The sequence below is a fragment of the Mytilus californianus genome, unplaced genomic scaffold (assembly GCF_021869535.1).
Source record: "Mytilus californianus isolate M0D057914Y unplaced genomic scaffold, xbMytCali1.0.p SCAF_1, whole genome shotgun sequence".
NCBI lineage: Eukaryota > Metazoa > Mollusca > Bivalvia > Mytilida > Mytilidae > Mytilus > Mytilus californianus.
The window spans coordinates 86,016,353-86,037,432 of NW_026262581.1; the positions used below are offsets into that span (position 1 = coordinate 86,016,353).

General features: G+C 30.9%; 1 protein-coding gene across 1 annotated transcript in view; it reads right to left on the reverse strand.

Annotated features, from left to right (window-relative positions):
* Positions 1–471: 471 nt before the first annotated feature.
* Positions 472–21,080, reverse strand: part of LOC127725413 (putative ferric-chelate reductase 1 homolog) — a 43,069-nt gene continuing 22,460 nt past the window's right edge. Inside the window, exons 2-16 of the mRNA XM_052232351.1 lie at positions 19,933–20,127; positions 17,486–17,619; positions 16,565–16,662; positions 16,023–16,236; positions 14,651–14,854; positions 14,091–14,186; positions 10,816–10,987; positions 9,458–9,571; positions 8,878–8,993; positions 8,079–8,165; positions 6,826–6,906; positions 5,545–5,644; positions 4,839–4,988; positions 4,413–4,513; positions 472–3,771 (exon numbers count right to left, since the gene is read on the reverse strand). Of these exons, the coding sequence (XP_052088311.1) occupies positions 3,679–3,771; positions 4,413–4,513; positions 4,839–4,988; positions 5,545–5,644; positions 6,826–6,906; positions 8,079–8,165; positions 8,878–8,993; positions 9,458–9,571; positions 10,816–10,987; positions 14,091–14,186; positions 14,651–14,854; positions 16,023–16,236; positions 16,565–16,662; positions 17,486–17,619; positions 19,933–20,122 (1,950 nt within the window). The 5' untranslated portion in view covers positions 20,123–20,127 and the 3' untranslated portion in view covers positions 472–3,678. The remainder of the gene's footprint in view (positions 3,772–4,412; positions 4,514–4,838; positions 4,989–5,544; positions 5,645–6,825; positions 6,907–8,078; positions 8,166–8,877; positions 8,994–9,457; positions 9,572–10,815; positions 10,988–14,090; positions 14,187–14,650; positions 14,855–16,022; positions 16,237–16,564; positions 16,663–17,485; positions 17,620–19,932; positions 20,128–21,080) is intronic.

Genomic DNA, 21,080 nt, shown 5'->3' on the forward strand with positions numbered 1-21,080 from the left:
AAGAATCATTGCGAATAATTCTTTTAGCAGTCAACAGGTCACCCATCTGCTATTCTGCTTCCCAGAAAGGTTTTTTCCAGTGACAGTCCAAAACATCTGCCCTACTTTCCGGACAAAACTACCTTAAAATATCTACTTGTTTGATATAAATCTTTATCCTCGTCTTAAATATGCACGATTTTAAATGTTTTCACAACGTTGGACGAGACTTTTTGACTAATGTCAACTCAGCAATGCCTTTTCAAAAGTTTTTTTGTAGATTAACTTTATTAGAATGAGAAACAAATATTGTCAACGAGATAGCCCCCCCCCCCCCCCATAAAAAATGATATAAGTAAACCCAAATAAACGATCTAGAATTACAGACTGAGGACAGGCACACATAAAATGTGTATCGTTGGGGTTAAACATATTTCTGACTGTTCAACCCTCCCCTAACCTTTATGTTTGGCATAAGAAAAATATAGCAAGTTTTGTAGATCTATAGAGATTAGTTTTTAATCTGCATTTCGTTGGTAATCTACAGTAAAGACGCAATACAAAGACAATTGTTTCTAGCATATGTATATCACGATCAACAATTACGGCGAATGAAAATATAAATTTACAGTGTATTTCAACATTTTCCCCTGTTTTACAATAACAATGCAGTAAATTTCATATCTGTATCACCAGTCTGTCTTACGACAGAGAATTCAATGCACAATGTTTTACATTTCTTGGTTATTGGTTGCAATGGCAGTAACAATGCATCTTGACTCAACTGATATGAAATCGACATTTACAAACAATCAAACGGTAGTATGCATCTTACCCTTTATTTTTTACTCTAAGAAACGTGTTAAAGGCTGAAAGAACTGCTGTGCACCCATGAATGATGAAAGAATGAGTAATATACTGATTGCGGTAAAACAACTTTTCATTTTGAACAATATCCTTTAAAAAAAATCAAAGATAAAAACAGAATTAACAGTTTACCTCTAAAGGTAATTTTCCAGTCAAACATTTTCTGAAACATCTACTTGACCGGATCAAACGTTATCCGATTTCTTCTTTAGATTTCGACATGACTCTTATCAACAATAGTGAAGTTGTTTCATCAAAAAGAAACAATTGCGAAAAAGGCCTTTATAGTTATAGTAATCCAATAACGGACGCTTTATATGAGAAATATCTAAATGCATTTAGTAAATTTAAGAATACTTGAAATGATATCTAAATTGATATACATGTAATTGTCATATATCCGAACATAGCTTCAAAATTAAACAAGAGTTTCTGTCAGTAAATTCTTATCTCAAAGAACCGAACTATCACTATACAAATTACAATTTTAGTCATTTTTTAACCTATCATTTCAACGCTATTTACAAATTTTGATTAAAACGTTCTACATTATTCATACATACATGCATACCATATCATACTATACATACATACATACACACACACATACATACATACCTACATGAACCGTGAAAACATACATACATGATACAACTTTTAACTCAGATTGTAATTCAATAATGCACTACTATAATACAAAATTAACTATTTAATGTTAAAACAAAAAATAACAATAAAATCCTGGCATAATACTACATTTTGATTTAGTTGTTGGTATTGCTAGGAAGGTAGTCATTTGTATGTTTCTCGCATATTACTTGATCAGATTTCTTTTAATGCCAGTAACCCTATTAACAAAGCATTGGTAGGAATATGATAGGGAAAACACATTTATATCATATGCGAAACATACATCAACTTTCCTGCTCATCTGTTTACAAATGATACAATGTACAAACTTGTTATATCATCGGCTAAACCAGCGATTTAATGAAACAGCAATATCCCTGCTAGCTATGGAAATGTTACTTAAGATATCTGACTGGAAGAAAAGCCACAATCAGGATTGAAATAATGAATATAAACCAAAATTAGAATTTTCTTTTACAGTGTTTATCAATGTACTAATATTCAAGTAAAATATAATAGAGATGTAAAGTCTACAGAAAAAAAATATTCTTGATTCTAAGCCAAATAGCAGTATTCGTGCATGTGTACATCTCATCGCGTACTTAACAAAAAGTAAAATAACAAAAAAACTTCAAGACGGAAAGTCTTTTATCAAGTGGCAAAATCAAACCAGGTTTAAAAAATACATATACTTTGCCCAATTATTTGTCGCACACTAGCATTTTTTCCATTATTCATTTTTTACGATTGTCCTGTTAACTACATTAAGTTATTAATGTATTCGATTGATTTTTTGTTAACAAAGATTGTTTTTAAGAATATATAAAGAAAACTGCAATGAAAAATGTAATATAGACAGGCATTTATTTGGTTTTCCATGGCATACCCTTTTATCAATCTCATTTGATACATACTGATGCAATTTAACTAGAACGGATTTTAAACAAGTTCGTGCATTACTCAATTTCTTTGTTTTTCACTTTAAAGCTATAAAAATTGGGAGAAGATACTAAAGATGCAATAAAAATCTATAAGCCGAAGAAAATAGACAACGCCATGACAAAAAGTAAACTACGAAAAGACACACAATGAACCACAAAACTTATAACTAAAGATTTAGTTACACTAACCCCATTAAAAGGCTGGTGTTAACTAAAGTGCTCAGGAAAGGTCAGAAGTTCCTTCTTCAATTGTGACACTCCTGTTTAAACTCGTTTATAAAACATAGTGGGCGATAGGCATCACACAAAAGCAGATTGGTATAAAAAAATATGTTTCTTGTTCAGCCTTAAATCATTTACTTATCGTATGTAAAGCTTTTTCAATGTAGAGACATACATACAACCAAACATAACATTAGAAAAGTATATATAATACGTAAAGCATTAAATTTTATACAAAAGTGTTTTAATGTACTCTTTAACTGTCTTATTGGGACATCTATTTCAGAAAAAGACCGATCTTGTTAGTCGATCTTATCGACCTCAATAACAATATTCACAATAAAACACACACATAAAACAAAACACAAACAAAAAACGAGACAGTATTCTAGAATCCAAATGTACCAATTCCTTCCAGCACTTATTTGCATATGTATCTTATTTGATTAGACTTGACTTTCATCAGTTTCTAAAGTTTCAAAACTAGACGCTTCCAGTGAATTGCTTAAATGTCGTAATTGCACATAACTAAAACTGGAGAATATATTGATGTATGTAGTTATATCCTTATTTTTTTAATTGGGGGGAGGAGGGTATAGCAGTTAAAGTTATTATCAATCTAGTAAAAATGTTCTTATATGATTTTTTTTAGATTCTAAACAAATTTCTGACAAAAGATAAAATGAGTAAAACAAATGTTATTACAGTGTTGTTCTGACGGAATTGAGAATAAAACCAAAACGAAAGATTTCTACTTTTGTATGAATTCATAATAAAGTGTTATTTTCAATTTACACAACACAAGTCGCTACAATACTAATATGAATTGCATTATTTCATTATTTGGTGAAAATGTGTGTATTGTCTGTGCTTAAAGGTCACAGTGCTTCAAGGTCACAACATGTCATGTCCATGAGAATTTTCTCTCATTATTACGAGAAAGGAAAAATGATAATGGACCAACTCCTACATTCGGTGCTGTTTCTTATATCGATGATACACAGTGTGGTTATATTTGTTTCATATTCTCCCAATGCTTTTAATACATGGATACCAGTAAAAGCAGTGTAAATGTGAAAGCCAATGTACAAATACCATGTAAAGCTAGTAATGATTTCTTCAGCAAGGTATCCTACAAAATAAAACAATAACTATTTAATTGTTCAACGGATTGTGAGACAGTTATTTTTTCTATAATTAAACACGCAGTTCTATTGTGTAGACACTTAAGTGTCTGTTGCATCTTGACATGTACATGTTTTTCAACCCGGCATTCTACCGTTTGATTGATATCTCATTGACACATATACCCCGTATGTTTTTTTTATTACTTTAATTTATTACGTAAGAATGTATGTCCACATGTTCGGAATACACAGCTAGATAATATTACTGAAATTTTTGTTGTTGTTTTTTTATTGCTAAACAACTGATCTTTTTTAAAGAATAAACCGCCATTTATAGAATAATTTGAAGTACAGTCACATCTAAACATTCTCTTGTAATAAATTCTCAATAGGAAAACGTAAAGAATACGCCTTAAATCAAAAAAAGAGATACATGTTTTAAGGTCCTGAATTTGGTGTCTACATTCCCTCAGTATTTGTTTGTTACATCCCCTCAGTATTTGTTTGTTACATTGATTTGTCTCTTCCTAAACGATTTATGAAATTTGAACTTCGGTAAACTACTATCGCCTTAATTTATACATGAAGAAATAGAGACCCTAAATTTGGTACACTTTTGTGTTAAGTATTTCTACTAAATAGCTACCTTTTTATTTTTATTGTCCTCACTATAAGCTGGTGGCTGATTAGCATTAAAGGACCCATTTTGCGAACCATTTTGTTTCATTTCAACTGTATCGATTTGTGCTGTAAAAGATAGTTTACATTTTCTTAGACTATAAAATCTTATCACAGAAGGTTTTTCAACTAACGCCAGTTAACAAATGTTGTATGGCCTTATTTATCCTTTGGAAAAAATCCTGACACAACTTTGTCAAATATTGTTCTAATAAGTAAAATCAAGAAAATAACGATTGGTATATTTTATGTTTTTGTCTGCAGTTTAATAGTTTGTTGAAAGCCAACATTAGACTGCAATTTTAGAAAAAGGAAAACATATGTAACTTTTAAATTCAAAAAAACAAGTTCCCACATTTATAATATTTTGATAGCAACCAAGGCCACTGATTACCTTCGCCTGTCTTTCTTTCTGCTAATCTGTCCACTACTTTCTGAGTAATCTCCATAATGACATAGTAGATAACAAAACCAACAACAACCCATACTGTATACTTTGGTGCTGTAGACTTTTGTAAGTCTACTCCAAAAATTATTGTTATAACTGTAAAAAAGATATTTCAATTACAATTAAGTTGAACGATTACATTTCCTTCTCCTCTTCTTCTCTATTATCAAATTTTTAAGTTATATTATAAAAACTGGACCTAAGATTCGAAAGACAATTTTTTGTTCAAAACTTATCATTTATTACTAGAAAAGCGATATAAATGATTATCACACAAGAAAATGATATTCTTTAGGAGGCATATTTTTGAATGCTCGAAAGAAGAGTGGTATACGACTCATTTCTACAGAAAACTAGGGGAATCTACATAATCTGGAGAGATATTACCTAAATCAAACGAAATTGTCAGAAGTACCTTCCATCGAGAATGTTGCTGTCAATTGGCTTATTTTTCGCCATTTGAAAAATCTGCAAACATTCTTCAAATGTATACTTAACTTCGATGAATAATCAAACATTCTAGAAAAATTTGCCTGAAAAAAAACTGTACTTATTTCAGAATCAAAATTATTAAGAAAAGTTCATACGACGTCAACTATATATCTTTTTCATATTGTTTTTTTCTTGTCATTAACTAATCTATTTAACTTACTAGCTAAAATCTGGGCTAACATTCCGACTCCCCAGTGAGCCCAGTTGAAAATTGGACGTGTCTTATCATTTGGTCCCGGACGAAAAAATGACATTATTGGCTGAAAATAAAAACATTATGTGTTATGAGTAAACGATATGTACCAAACGGGTAGACGATACCAAACTATCTACGTTAATAAAAACTATTATCCGAATTCCACAGGAAAGTACAAAAAAGCCAAATTAAAAGTGACAAGAATACAGAATACCAGTCCAGTACCCACGTCATGCATGTTGAAAGAATACAAAAACAGGTAAGTATCACTCTCAGTTTTTCCTAATTGTTTTTTTTTTCTGTCATTAGATCGCAAATTTATTTTCATATGTTCAAATTCATAAATACAATAGGATTTTGCCTGCATATTGTTGCAGGTTCTATTGCACATGCGTGAAAACCTGCTAGCTCACGAACTTACAAGCATGTCTACTTTCATTACGGAATTGGGTCACAATACAAAACGATAAGCAGAGTAACAACAATTCTTAAGCTATTCTTCAATGTATCAGACTATTTGCAAATAAGTAAAGAATATGTTCATGCACAGAGAATAGTTTTTGCTTCGAACTTATTTTTTCATTTCGGGTTAGGGTAACAAACTTCCAATCATTGTAGTATATTCAAATGATATTCATTGAACTTTTAATTTCTATTAAATATTGTGTGATTCTGAATGAATATTGTGGATGATTGTCTGAGTAAATGGTCGAAATTTAAATTTCGCTTTAACGAGGAAGTGAATAAAACTCGAAACAGTATTGCTCTCTTAACCCTTGACCCTTCGAGAATTATCCAGTAAATAATGAAGGGGGCTACAAGTATAAGAAAGAAATTGAAATTTGCCAGTCAAGAATAGGGAATAAAAAATCTGCCATTGATTTATGATTAAATTTGAATTTAACTAATGGGGGAAATAATTGTTACCCAGATCCAGATAAGTGATGAGCTGCAACAAACGGCGAAACTTTCAATCCGCTATAAAGATGTAATGGACTAACAAACAAAAGGTAAGACAAACGGGTGATTCACGTTTAAGTATGTACGACATGTGTTCTTGCAATTACCTTCAATCGGGTACACGCGAAAATCTAAATTTTTCGGACAAAACACGATATTATTTTTACAAAAGCAGGGGAACATATACAAAAAAGTTATGTGATGAAATTTTCATGTTCATTCTCGTTTCAACTAACGTATGTCTATGTAACCATGTCTTCACATATAATTAGTTGTTTTACCTACATTTAATATGCATAGTATGGTTACAATAATTCCTAAAACTGGATGTGATGGGAGATACTCCTTTCCTGGACTTGCAGATACCTTAAATAAAGATCAATGGTATTATAAAATGCAAAAACATTGGTATATAATTCATATTAGAGAACGTATTTGTTACATCGAGAAAAATCAATACACAGAGATTTACAATTGATATACAAAATAATGCTGACATATAACACTAAAAAATCCATCCGATGATCAAAGTTTTCGCTGGATAAGAATGCAACTTGCAATATTATACTCTAGTACAAAAAGTAAGTTTTAGTGTAAATCAAAGACCGTCTTAGACATCAAGTGTAAAAAATAATAGTCTTAACAGAAAGGTATTATTGTGTAGCTGTAACGTGCTACTGTCATAGTAAATTATAAACCTGGTATCTTTGATATGTTTTTACCAACAACTTGGCCGAAGTCAGTTCTGCTGGACGTTTTGTCCCCGAGTTCATTACCCTGGTATCTTTGATATATTTTTACCAACAACTTGGCCGAAGCCAGTGCTGCTGGACGTTTTGTCCCCGAGTTTATTACCAGTCGTATAGTAAGCACTCCTGTGCAGGCATGAAGTATTATTGATACGGCCTTTTTCTATTTATAAAATGTGAACAAATAATTCGAAGTACTAAGGTTTTTTTAACTCTATGGCACACAGGATCTAAGCCAGATTTGGCACTATTGTTTTGAATTTTTGGTTTCCAATGCTCTACAACTTTGTTATTGAATTGGTCATCCAAATGTTTTTGGTTCCAGTGTCTTTGTTAAGTCTTGTGTAGATGTAACGCGCGTCTGGACTTTTCAAATAAAGCGTTTGATTCGAAACATGAAAATAATTACCCTTATATTCATCTGTTAACCCCCTCCCCCCAATACAAAATATTGACTGCGCCGTTCATCAAAATATCTTTCGGTTACTGCACAGTAAAGAAAGACAAATACTGATTTGAGAACTACAGAAACTCCAATATGTGATGGGTGTATCGACAGACGGATAGATGTGACGGGTATATCGACAGACGAAGAGATGTGACGGATGTATCGACAGACGGAGAGATGTGACGGGTGTATCGATAGACGGAGCACATGAAAGACATATTAGATATCATGATATAATACACTAAAGTCTAAACCAGTAAAAGGATTTAGAAAACTCAGAGAACAATTTTACGAATGTATGAGCATTTTGTTCATTGCTTGCATTAAAATTTTAAAAATACCTGACTATAACCTCCAACTTCGACAAAAATGATAATAAATGCCACAATTGTCAGTGTCATTGCTGTAACCATTAATGTTCTGTGAATCTGAAAACAGAAAAAAAGTCTATGATATATTGATAAGAAATGACAAACTACCCAGTCAACAAAAAAAAAGGTCTTAGAAAGGTGCTTGAATGCTTTAAGAGGTTTTTACTTTTTTTTAACAGCTTCTTATATTTTTTTATTACAGAAAACAAAAGTCACGTTTTTTTAATTTTTCAACTTATTCTTTAAAGAAGTTTGTAATTAGTGAAAATTAAGTAGGTAATAAGAATAAAAAGTCGAAAAAGGACAGAACACCAGTCATAAAAAGAGACAGTTATGATCTTACATGTGTCGTTTATACTTCGTATTAGAAAAGCAAACTACACATCATTATATAATGCTTTTGGTTTTTTTCTATAATATAACAATTTATTTTAAACATATGTCTACAATTCAAATATCACTTAAAATCTTATTTTCTTGATTCTCAAAAGATTTCTGAAATATTTTTCTCGCTTTCTAGCTCGGATCGTAAAAAATCCTCATGAAGAGGACAAAACAAAACAAATAAGTTACACAACTTTGAAAACTTTAATCATCTTTTATCGAAATTTAAAATTTAAGATATTGATTATTAAAGTGTAGTATGTGTAGACACCGTTAACTTCCACTAACTCTCAAGGTATTTCCTTGATATACATTTGATATGTAACATGATTGATATGGTTATCAGAAATGACACTATTTATTAGATAAGCTATAATGTACACACCTGAAACCATATTTTCTGGTTAAACAATGACGATTTAGACCATACAGGTTTGTAATACCTCGCAGCTATAATGGCTACTCCAGTACAAAATATCCAAGAAATAATCATCAAACATGCTGCAAAAAATGTCAATTTTATTATTTATTATTTATAATTGCGCATTACTTCAAATGAATTAATGAGAGATGAATTAATCTACGCTATACTTTTCACAAATAAGTTATAAGAGATTAACCAATAAAACTGACCAAAATGCTATAATAGTCTTCATACAAAGATCAATTTAATTCTGTCATGTCAAAATCTCTAAAAACAGCAATTTTGTTTTTTAAACTCCTACATTTACATTATGAACTCATAAAATGATATTAAATAGTTTTCAGCCTTTGAAATTGCAATGTACTTTGATAAAACCATTTAAATCATTCTTGATTACCAGAGTATAACAAATTAAGATAGAAAAGCAATCATTAAAAAAACAAGTGATTTGTCAAAATGTCACGTGAATTTTTTATGAGAATACTAAGTCTGATGAGGTGTGGTGTTTTTTGGTTAAATTCTGATTGATGATTTGAATTACCATGAATCTTTACTAATGGATATTTAGCTGTATCGCCTATAACGGTAAATGACTGGAAATCTACTTTTCCAGGAGTTACAACTGGATTTATTGAATGCATGCCTATCTTGTTTCCTGAAAAATACATGTTCTATAATATATAACAGTAGAATATTACATGGACAATGTTTAAACACTTCCTCGAACAACTAACATAGTCACATTTCGTCAGAAAATACAAAACGACACATCAGATAGTCCAGGATAATGCGTAAATAGCACGCCCCCCTTTTTTGATCGCCAAAAATATTTTAAAAAAAACATATATATAATGATGTTTCACACGATTTATATGATTTTTTAGCCTTTAATCCATTTTTTTATTTGCATTGCTACGCTCGGCGTTATTTATTCCGTGTTCACCAATTACGCCCCCTCTATCAAAAATCAAGGATCCGCCCCTTATGTCCGTAATCACGACACAGGTTTCTGGAGTAACCTTCATTAACCAATCATTGAGCTGGAGTAATTGACCTTTGAATCATTTGTTTAAAATGAACATCATTTTCATTTTAATAATTGTCCTTTGAAATGATTGATTTAAAATTGAATTATTGACTATTTTCAATTATTGATTGCACTGCAGTAGAAGGTCAGGGAGCTACCATTTGATTTTTTTTTTTTGGGGGGGGCTAGGATGAAATTTGAAAAAAAAGGCAGGATGAACAACTTTGCAACAACAAAAAAAGGCAGGACCGAACGGAGTGAAAAAAAGTGAATAGAGGACAGAGATTACACCTAAAAAAAATGCAGGACACAATTTTTTCATCCTAGCCCCCCTTTTCTCCATAGAAATTAAATGGTAGCTCCCTTACACTGAAAACATTGTTACACCCTGAGCTATGTGTTAGAGTAGATTGGCACCATCGCATTAACCAATAAAACCTAGCATCTTAACACGAGATATAATAACCGTTGTTATGAAATTATCCGTTATAAAGACTTATACGGAACCCCTCTTTTTATTATATCGATAGAGTATGCATTATCCATATTATTTTAAAAAAACATTTTCTCTTTAACAAGACAATATATAGCACTGTGTGTGTCGTTTTGATTTGCTTTTACCTTCATTTTGTTCTTTTTGAATTTTTCTTTGAGTAACTTCATCGGATAATTTATATATTGATAACAGAGGAATGTATCGACCAATCATTGCTTCAGACAAGTATCACATGCATACCTGGATAAGCCGGTCATGTGCTAAACATTAAGTTATAGTCGTTATCTAAGTCCACAAACAACATACTTGAATGGATAAGCCGGTCCTGTGCCAAACATTAAGGTATAGTCGTTATCTAAGTCCATAAACAACATACCTGGATAAGCCGGTCCTGTGCCAAACATTAAGTTATAGTCGTTATCTAAGTCCACAAACAATGAACTGGTGGTTTGTCTTTTACGTCTTGATAGTCGCTTGTTCTTTCGAAAACTACATTTGAACATTCCATCTTGAACTGTAACCACTGTATTTGACAGTCCAGCTGACGGCTATAAGATTAATTTTGAATGCATATATACTGTATGTAAAATTAATGTATCCCTCAACATCACCCCTAAATTTGCCAACCCTTAAAAGGGCATGTAGCAAGTTATGTATTTCTTGTTCTGCAAATTTCATGATACAAATTTTATAATTTTGTTAATGTGATTAGACATGTGAACAAAACCAATTTAAATATTTTATTAAACTTTAACATGGTTTAAAAAGTTATGTTAATGTTCAATTCAAGTTAGAATTTGTCTAAATTTATAAATGAATACAATTATTTACTTTAGATCTTGTTTTCTTTATGAAAGAAACTTAAAACGGCCTTCAGTTTATCTTGCGCAAAGAGGACATGTAATTATACACCACGGAACGAAGTTATATAATATTGTATTGTTTGTGTGTCTGGGTAAAGCCTATATTTCCGATATGATTTCTCTCTTTAAATGGAAACTTCTTTCCATTTCAAGATTCAAGATTCAAAGTTTTATTTAGAGTCGATATTCCATAAACTACATAAACACAAGCTCTAGTGAGCTTTTCAAATCGACTTAATAACAAAATACAATACACACATACAAAAGTCATGAAAACAATACAATTTTAAACATATAATGCATGGTAAGATACCATAAATGACATATATAAGTTAAAAGCATAGTACACTTAAAACATAGCGCAAGTTAATAATAAGATTGCACAAGTCAAATAGTCAAAAGAGAATAAACACAGGTATAACACTATATGCATGCACTGCACTGGCATGAGCTGTTACTTGGATCCCATGTTTGTACCAATTTTTTTAATTGGTCAAAAGATGTTTCCGTTCGACAATGGTTCGGCAGCTCATTCCAGATTTGTGCAGCATTATAGCGAAACGATTTTAAGCCATACTTAGTAGTTCGGACCCTTGGGAGTACTGCTGTTTCCTGTGATCTTAAATCATACTTGTTAATTTTTATATCAATCAAATCATGAAGGTAGCTCGGACTTTTTTTGTGAATTATTTTAAATGTTTCTATTGCAATTGTTTTTATTCTTCTTATTTTTAAAGATGGTAATTTAGATTTTTCTAGCAGTTTTTCGTATGGACTATCATAATCTTCATAAATGAATCTTAGAGCTCTTTCTTGAATTTTTTCCATTTTAAAAGAATTTTTTTCGCTACAGTAGTGCCAAATTACTGGACAATAGTTAAAATTCGAAAGAATGAATGAGTAGTATGCTGTTAACCTACCTAGCATGTTTAAATATTTACCCATACGTTTTAGAATATTTAATTGTCTTGATGCCTTTTTACATATTTCAGATATATGATTGTTAAAGTTTAAGTCCGAATCTATAGTTATTCCAAGAAGTTTAACATTTTCTTCACAAAAAATTTTGTTTCCATTTAAATTAAATATCAAATTATGTTTATTTGTTTTTTTTCCAATGGCTATAGCCTGGAATTTGTCAGGATTAGCCTTCATTAAATTTATAGAAAACCAGTTTATTAGATTTAAACTATCAGTTTCTAAACTTTCAACAACTTTATCTTAATCATGATCACTATATGATACAGTGTTATCATCAGCATAATTATAAATGGTGCTTTTTTGTACAAAATGAAATATGTCATTTATGAAGACATTGAAAAGAACTGGACCAAGAATTGACCCTTGTGGTACACCTTTAAACATACGATCCCATTCACTGTAAGAACTTCCAATTTTAATGCGTTGTTTTCTGTTTTCTAAATAACTTTTTGATAATTTTAGAGAATTTTTAGATAGACCGTATGCTTCCAATTTAAGTAAAAGTAAATCGTGCGGTTACTCACAAACTCTTCTGTTACAGGTTTAAAATTCAACTCATTATAATCAGTTTTATTTTCTTCAATTTTGATTATACTTGGGTGATTTCTGTCTATTTTTATGTTTTTATCTCCTATATCTTTAGCTACATTTATGAAAAATTTATTGAAAATTTCTGATACCTCTTTAGGATCACTGAGAATTTTATCATTTTCATATAAAATTATGTTATTGTTTGATCTAATGCTTTTATTTGATAAAAATGGTTTAATAGTGGAATAAAATGTTGTTGATTTTGGACCACCAGCAGTTCTTTCATAAAAATATGTTTTAATTGAGCTCTTTTTTATTTTTGTCACAATATTTCTCTGTCTTCTGTATCCCAAAAGATTATTAGAACTTCCCTAAGAGATCTTCATAAAATATCGAATGTTGGAATGAAATAGACAAAACTAGATCGAAGAAAAAATGGATAACATTTAAAATCTATAAATTGAAACAAAACTTGTAAACAGATACAAAATACGCCAGGTATACAGTTTCAATAGAATGAGCATGATGCATATCAAGCATTGCAAGGAAGCATTGCTAAACTTACTACAGTAATAGATTTAGCTAAAAACTTGAACAACAAGTTATAAGACATTGAAACAAAGTGTTATGAACATAAACTGCTGTTTTTTTTCTAAATTTACTAACAGTCAAGGACCGAAGAGCAAGAAAAAGTTTCAGAAACTGATAGAGCCGAGGATGGTCAATTGGCAAAGGGGTTATCACAACGGACACACAAGTCAGACCAAATCGTGCAAATAAAGTCTATATGAAAGTTTTTTTGAAATTTTTGGAGAAGGAAATGACAAAAGGCATAGTTTTTCTTAACAGTTATAACGAGTTCACCTTAATACTCAATCAATTGTGACAGCTCTCTTTGACAATACAAAAATTTGACACAGTTCTACAAAAAAACACCAAAGATTCCCCCATCTGACAGTTTATCATAACATGTTAGGTATGTGAATATAGTTCTGTTATCCTAACAATTATAAAAAAAAAATCCAAAAAAAATACAGTCCTATTTATAACATCAGAATATATTTATCATTTCGTATACATATTCGAACTGAACAAATGTACTTTCCTATTATTAAAAGAGGTACCCAGAATAAAGTTTTTGAGGCTTCAAACATCCGTAATATTCATAAATCAGCTGCTATAATGAAAGGAATGGCCTTTATCTACCGAAGTCACCAACATATCAGATGTAATGATAATCGATTACATCTGAAATGTTAGGTTGTTAGATAATTACATTTGTAACTTGAGTATTAATTTTGCCGTCATTATAGCTCCGTTGTACATCTGTGCTACCACCAACATTAAAACAGGCCACTACTTCATCTCCACCCTGAAAAAATTAAAAAGAAAATAATAATCATTATCATGTGAAGTGTCTTTAATGACATGTTAAATAACAATCAAATGTAAACTAATAAGATTCTCTGTTTTATTTTTTAAAACAAATTACCTTTTATAGCTGACGACTATGCGGTATGGGTTTTGCTGATTGTTAAGGCCGTACGGTGACATATGTTAACTTCTAAGTCATTTGGTGTCTGGCGAAGAGCTGTCTCATTGGTAATTATACCACGTCTTTTTTTATATATTGGCATAAAAAGTATTTTTGTTCAATTTTCGTTTTCAAATATTTATTCTTTCCCCGACATGCGATAAAGCGGAGATCAACGACTATCAATCAATCAAATCAACAAATATATTAGTATTTAGCACTTGTTTCATTGGTTTTTTATGAGGTAGCAAATTATGACTTTAAATTGCGATAATTGCAACAAAGATAATAAAAAAATATACCATCTTAATGTCACTCGAAAAGGCAATGGCAATCCATTTATTGTTTGTGTCTTGCAGTTTTGTTGACAGTTCAAAGTCCACTGCATCACCATTATCTCTCCAGGTTACAATATAGTTACATGAGTTACCAGTACAATCTATAAAACATCCTTTCGTAGCTCCACACTCAGAATCGGATTTCAGAGAACTAGTATCTCCCGGTAACTGAAAAGATAGTCAACATGAGGAAACTTATAAATATTCCAAGAAAAAAATGTGAAAAGATTCATTATCAGAGGGAAATTCCCTAATCATTCTGAATTGGAAATGTGCTGATGAAGTGAGTGTGTGCTTTGCATTCGTTTTTATTGTTGTTTCGGGTTGGTTTCTGTTATTTTAAGATTGATAATTTATTATAGGATTAATCATTTCTGGATATTGATGTGTAACTGGAGCAATCACTCAAACATTTTACATAAAAGTTCGATGTGTAAACAGGACAAAATCACTCACAAACTTTACATACAAACACAGTGTGTAAACAGGACAAAATCACTCACAAACTTTACATACAAACACAGTGTGTAAACAGGGCAAAATCACTCACAAACTTTACATACAAACACAGTGTGTAAACAGGGCAAAATCACTCACAAACTTTACATATAAACCCAGTGTGTAAACGGGACAAATTCACTCACAAACGAAAAAACGTAAGAACGTTTTTAAGTAAAGTTTGTGGGTGAATTGCTTTTGTTTACACATGTATATAAAGTGGTATTGTGTAAGAATACTGTTCCAGTTTATAAAATTACAAAGCAATATACTCTTGAAAACTGAGAAACAATCTTTGAAATATTTTATTTCCGTTTCTTCAACAACCGCCGATTGTATCAAACGCATCCTTGTTTTGTTTGTGTAACGTGAATTCAAGCTGACATGTTGTGTGCTTATTCGTTCAAAATCGTCCGATGAACATGGTATATCGAAAAGTAGTCCGCCAAAAATCACTACCTGAAGAATTTATATAAAGAATAGTTCTTGAAAATTTACCAAACCAAATTCGAATTTAATTGAAATTGGAATTTTCTAAATTGGTAGCAGACATCTCTTATTTATTGGCAAGCTTATAGTTAAACGGCAATAATAGCTACAAAATATTCATTCAACTTTAACAACTTCATATTTAATAAACAACTACGGAAATTCCTAAATATTCAGAACAACCAGAACGCCAGAATGCAATTTATATCTTATGTAATCAAATAAATATAGAACCATTGCCGAAATGAGTTTAAAATATATCAATCACCAATGAAAAATATTTATTATAATATTAGAGTGATAATGTTAAAAAAAGAAGAAAAAAGGAAAATAAATTAGTAGTACATACTATACTAGTTTTAGTAGTTTGCATAATGGTAGTAGTTCTAGTAGTACTAGTAGTGATAGTAGTCGGTTGAAAGGATTCTGTTACCGGTTGTGTTGTCGTTTCTGGTACCTTAGGTGTTTGTACCACAGATGCCTGCGTAGTTTGTACCTCTGGATAAATTGTAGAAGTAACAATGTTCAGCCAAAACGTTGAATAAGATTCCACAACCGTTGCTCTAAAATTAAACACATATGAATATTCAGCTTAATTTATTGATTGAATAAAATAGTTAAGGATATCACTCGCATTTCAATTCTTTCCAGACTAGAGAAGTACTCCGAACAAAGTATAACTTATTTTTCATGTTATCATTTTAAACATAACAAACAATATTTGTCTGGAAAAACATCAATATTTTATTTCTCCAAATAACATTTTAAAAAATAGTGTTGTAACTTATACCCAAATCATTTATACTCAATCTGTATGTAATTTACTCTCCATCGCAAAATATAAAAGAATGGAATGAATTATATGGTGTGACCTATAAATACATTACTTACATAAAAACTACATTACCAGTAGTGTCAGCTGTTGGCTGCCATTGAAACTGTAGTTGATACTCCGGCTGGCTATTTTGATGAGTAACAGCACCAGCACCCTAACAAATAAAACAGTGTATGATTTCTTATATATCAGTGATATACCACATGTCCCTTCAATAACAATGTTAGTATACAGAGGTTTTAGTAGAAAATTACCAATCACTGACAAAATGTTTGCGACTTCAAACTAGAAGACAAAAAAATCATTGCCATTTAACTGAAATTTAACCTCATGAAAATATTTAGCTTTTTTAATGCTGTATTTGCCAAACTCTTTGTACTCAAATAACTAGTTCACCTAAATCAGATAACAAAATATTAATTAACTTGGATAAATTTTTCAACCAAATGAATCATTCTAGAAGTGGTTAAGGTTATTTTATTCATCATATAGTATATATATATATATATATATATATATATATATATATATATAGAAGTCTATAAAAAGGATCAACCAGCAAATTTACTATGTACCGGATCGTCTAGAATAGACGATACTGTGCAGATAAGGAAAAAATTATATAAGTCTAGAGATTTGCACAACGATACTAATATAAGATGGTATTATACGAAGATGTTGTTAATAAATCGTGTTGACAAATATTTCGGCTTAACAAATAGCCTTCTTCGGTGTCAATTATTTTAACAATACTGATAATATGTATAAAAATAGCTCAATTGAGCTATTTTTATACATATTATCAGTATTGTTAAAACAATTGAGCTATTTTTATACATATTATCAGTATTGTTAAAATAATTGACACCGAAGAAGGCTATTTGTTAAGCCGAAATATTTGTCAACACGATTTATTAACAACATCTTCGTATAATACCATCTTATATTAGTATATAAATCACAAAACTGAAAAGTACCGATGTGCCACAACTTAATGTTCTGCCTGTCGCTGTATTTGTAAATCTACCAAGATTACTGTTTAAAGTTGTTTGGTCTTTAGCTCCTAGGATGTAACCTGCAAACGACGCTCCAGTCGGTGATGCAAGTGTTACTGGAATATAAATAGAATCATAAAATACTATGCAACTCCATAGAGTTCGAAGGTTAGCGAATTATCGATATTGTCTTGGTTTTTTTTTTTTTTTTTTTTTTATTTTATTTATTCATTCTTACTTTTATGATTAACGTCTCCGAGGAGACGTTATTAAGAGTTGAACGATGGACAGTCTGCGGGCTGAATGCTTCTTACTATCTGATTGGAAGATATTGCTGACTCTATCCAGGAACTTTAAAACTGTTCCCAGCTCTATCATAGCTAACTTGTGTTGATTGGTTGTGACAATTCGAAACCTAGTAAATGTCTTTTGATCCCGTAAAGTGTCGGAATTGAACTCTCTATTTTAGCAATTAGATTTTGCCTGGTTACCAATCATGCAAATCGGTACACAGGTAACACTTATCTATAAATAGCAGAAACTCTTGAAATATTGTAAACACAGCGTTCTATCCAGTCGCTCACTGTTACGTACATCTTGTTCACGAAAGCATACTTATGAAAACATCGTGCTTTTTTCTTAGCCTAGATTATAAATATTTATACTTAGTAAAAAAACCAAAAAGCAATAATCAAACATGACTAAAAGGGAGATATGTTCGATTAGATATTAATTTAAACGGGAATTTTTATCTCGGAAAGGGGAGTGCGACCTTTTTATGGTAAAAGCACAAACATGTCTCAGTCTGGTAAAAGGAAAATACCCTAGCGATCAAATATTTTTTTACAATTAGTATGTCTACACATAGCTATGATGCATGGTTACGCTATTTCATCATAGGGGATACATTGCTTGACAAATATATAAAGCATTTACGACAGTGATTTTAATTGCATTTGAAAAAAAGTATCGACATCTGATTAGTTTCAGATTTAATCTTCAACCTTGACTTAGCTTAAATATCACCTAAATTTCTCGACCTCATCAAATATCATGAAGCTTGAAATAGGCCTATTCTAGTGGCTGATCCCTACCTCTCACTGACTACAAATGAAAATTGTGATAAGTGACCCCCCCCCCCCCCCCCGGTCTTTAGGGTAGGGTTTGGGCTGGGTTGAACGTTTTCTAGCTCTCCCTATCAAAATAGCAGACGATGAAGGACAGAAGACTAAAAAAATCGAAAGGGAAATATATATATATATAAGAAGAATATAAAACTACTCTCAGACGATGAAAGCAATTGAACATGTATGCTATCATATTTCAGCAATGCTTAATTTCTATGAATGATTTTAAAGGAGATATGAAGTATACGTAATTAGTTTAGACAGCAACCCAATTAAACAACAAACAAAACAATTTACTTCTAAATTTCAACATACGGTCTTCTACAATGGACATGTCAGTACAATATTTTAATTTTTTAATCCTCCCAAGTCTAGCTATGATATATAAAATAGTTGTGAATACATGTAAAAAAAATATCCTAATAGCAAACAATGAATATTACTTCAAAACAATGAGGAGGGTCAAGAACAAACTTCTAGTTGTCTTTATAGGTATTTATTTTTATGTGTATTTAATACTTCTGTCTGTTTTGTCATGATCGTATATTTTTGTAATCTATATTTAGTATATAAATTAATTATATATGTACCTATATGTTGTAAAACATTTGGTTAATAAAGAATAGTTGTTTTGAGGTTTATTGACCATTATATACTATATATATGTGCTATATGAGAGAAAGAGAAATAAAAGTAAATTATAAATTTCAAATACGAAAAACTGTTGGCATTTTAAAAGAACGGTCTCTCACAAAAGATTATGTCAATCCAGTATGTTAAGCTTTGAAGGATTAGTACGATAAGGACCTTATTTGACACCCAACATTGAACGGTATACTGCTTCTTAACGTGTTTGGTAAAATTTGCTGATTTATATGCAAGGCTATTCTGAATGAATTAATCTACAAAGCCACTGTCATCAGCTAAGAGACGGCTAGCTTTTTTAGAAAAGCTATTACTTGTTTTATAAATACTTTCATACGCAGACCTATATTAGCAATTTATAATTCAGCGAAGACATTTACTTATAGACACATAAACAATGAGCAAGATTTACAATTATTTTAATTTCCCTGTTCTATTATTATTATTATTATTATTATTATTATTATTATTATTATTATTATTATCATCATTATTATTATTATTATTATTCAGAGTATTTATAATTGAAGAAATTTTTGTTCTTTTAAATCATTACAACAATTAACATTATTTTCAAGTGCTTTCTGATCTTAAATCATTTTGTATGATACAGAAAAAATAAATCCTTGATATGCTTTATCCTGATCACCGACTTACCTGTTATTGTATCGCCTTGTTTGTAAGTGTAAGAACTAGCTGTCAGTGTGTATGGCGGTAAGCCATTTTCTGGTTGTATTCTACTGTGTAACGGAAACATATCTCCACATTTAGATTGCGGGGCACCTGTTCCATATCCTTGTATCCTTTGGATAACAAAAGCTGTTATCACAAACAGAACTGGTTGCATTATTTCTGTAAAAAAAGTGATGATGATTAATAAAAAATAAGTAGCAATTACAATTGTCGTACAAGGATTTTAATACTTATTATAGGAAGCTGGATATAATGTGATTATTTAATGACATCAATTGTACCATTAACTACTTAATGTATATCTTTATAAGGTTGTGTTCATTGTGAACTAACTTTAATCCAATGTAGTGTTTGTATCAACAGATTTGTAAGAGAAACAACTAAAAGTATAGGAAGAAGGGTTTGTGCATGTTAATGAAGTTCGGTTTACAATAACATGCACTATATGCATTTCTTGCATCAGACTGATCAGAAGTGCTTTCTGGATTTACCTTCATCAGAAGCGCTTTCTGGATTTACCTTCATCAGAAACGCTTTCTGGATTTACCTTCATCAGAAGCGCTTTCTGGATTTACCTTCATCAGAAGCGCTTTCTGGATTTACCTTCATCAGAAACGCTTTCTGGATTTACCTTCATCAGAAACGCTCAAACCCAAACATTTAAAAGCCAGGGATGTATGAATATATAGAGTCGTTAGGATAACAAGAAAAAGTAGAAAACTCGAATCTAACAAAGATGGATCAAAATAAAGGTTCAAGTTTTGTATAGAAGTATCATTTTAAAATTTTGTTAAATTTTCATATACCAAATACATACTCCTGCATATGATTTCTGCACGAAGAAACAATGCAAAAAATGCACGAAAACAAATATTTGATTGAATAATTAATTGATATAAGTAATTAAGGTCCAGTGGCAACCACTACATATATATTCAGGGCGATAAAATGTTAATTTCATTTGAATGTATCTTAGACCGATCAACATGGTGGCTAAAAATACTGGTCCACATGAAGACATCTATCCACCAAAAACACTTTCTGACTTGTCTTGGCTGAAAGAAGACAACGCGGAAATAGTTATCTTCATGCTACTTGTTAACATGACTACA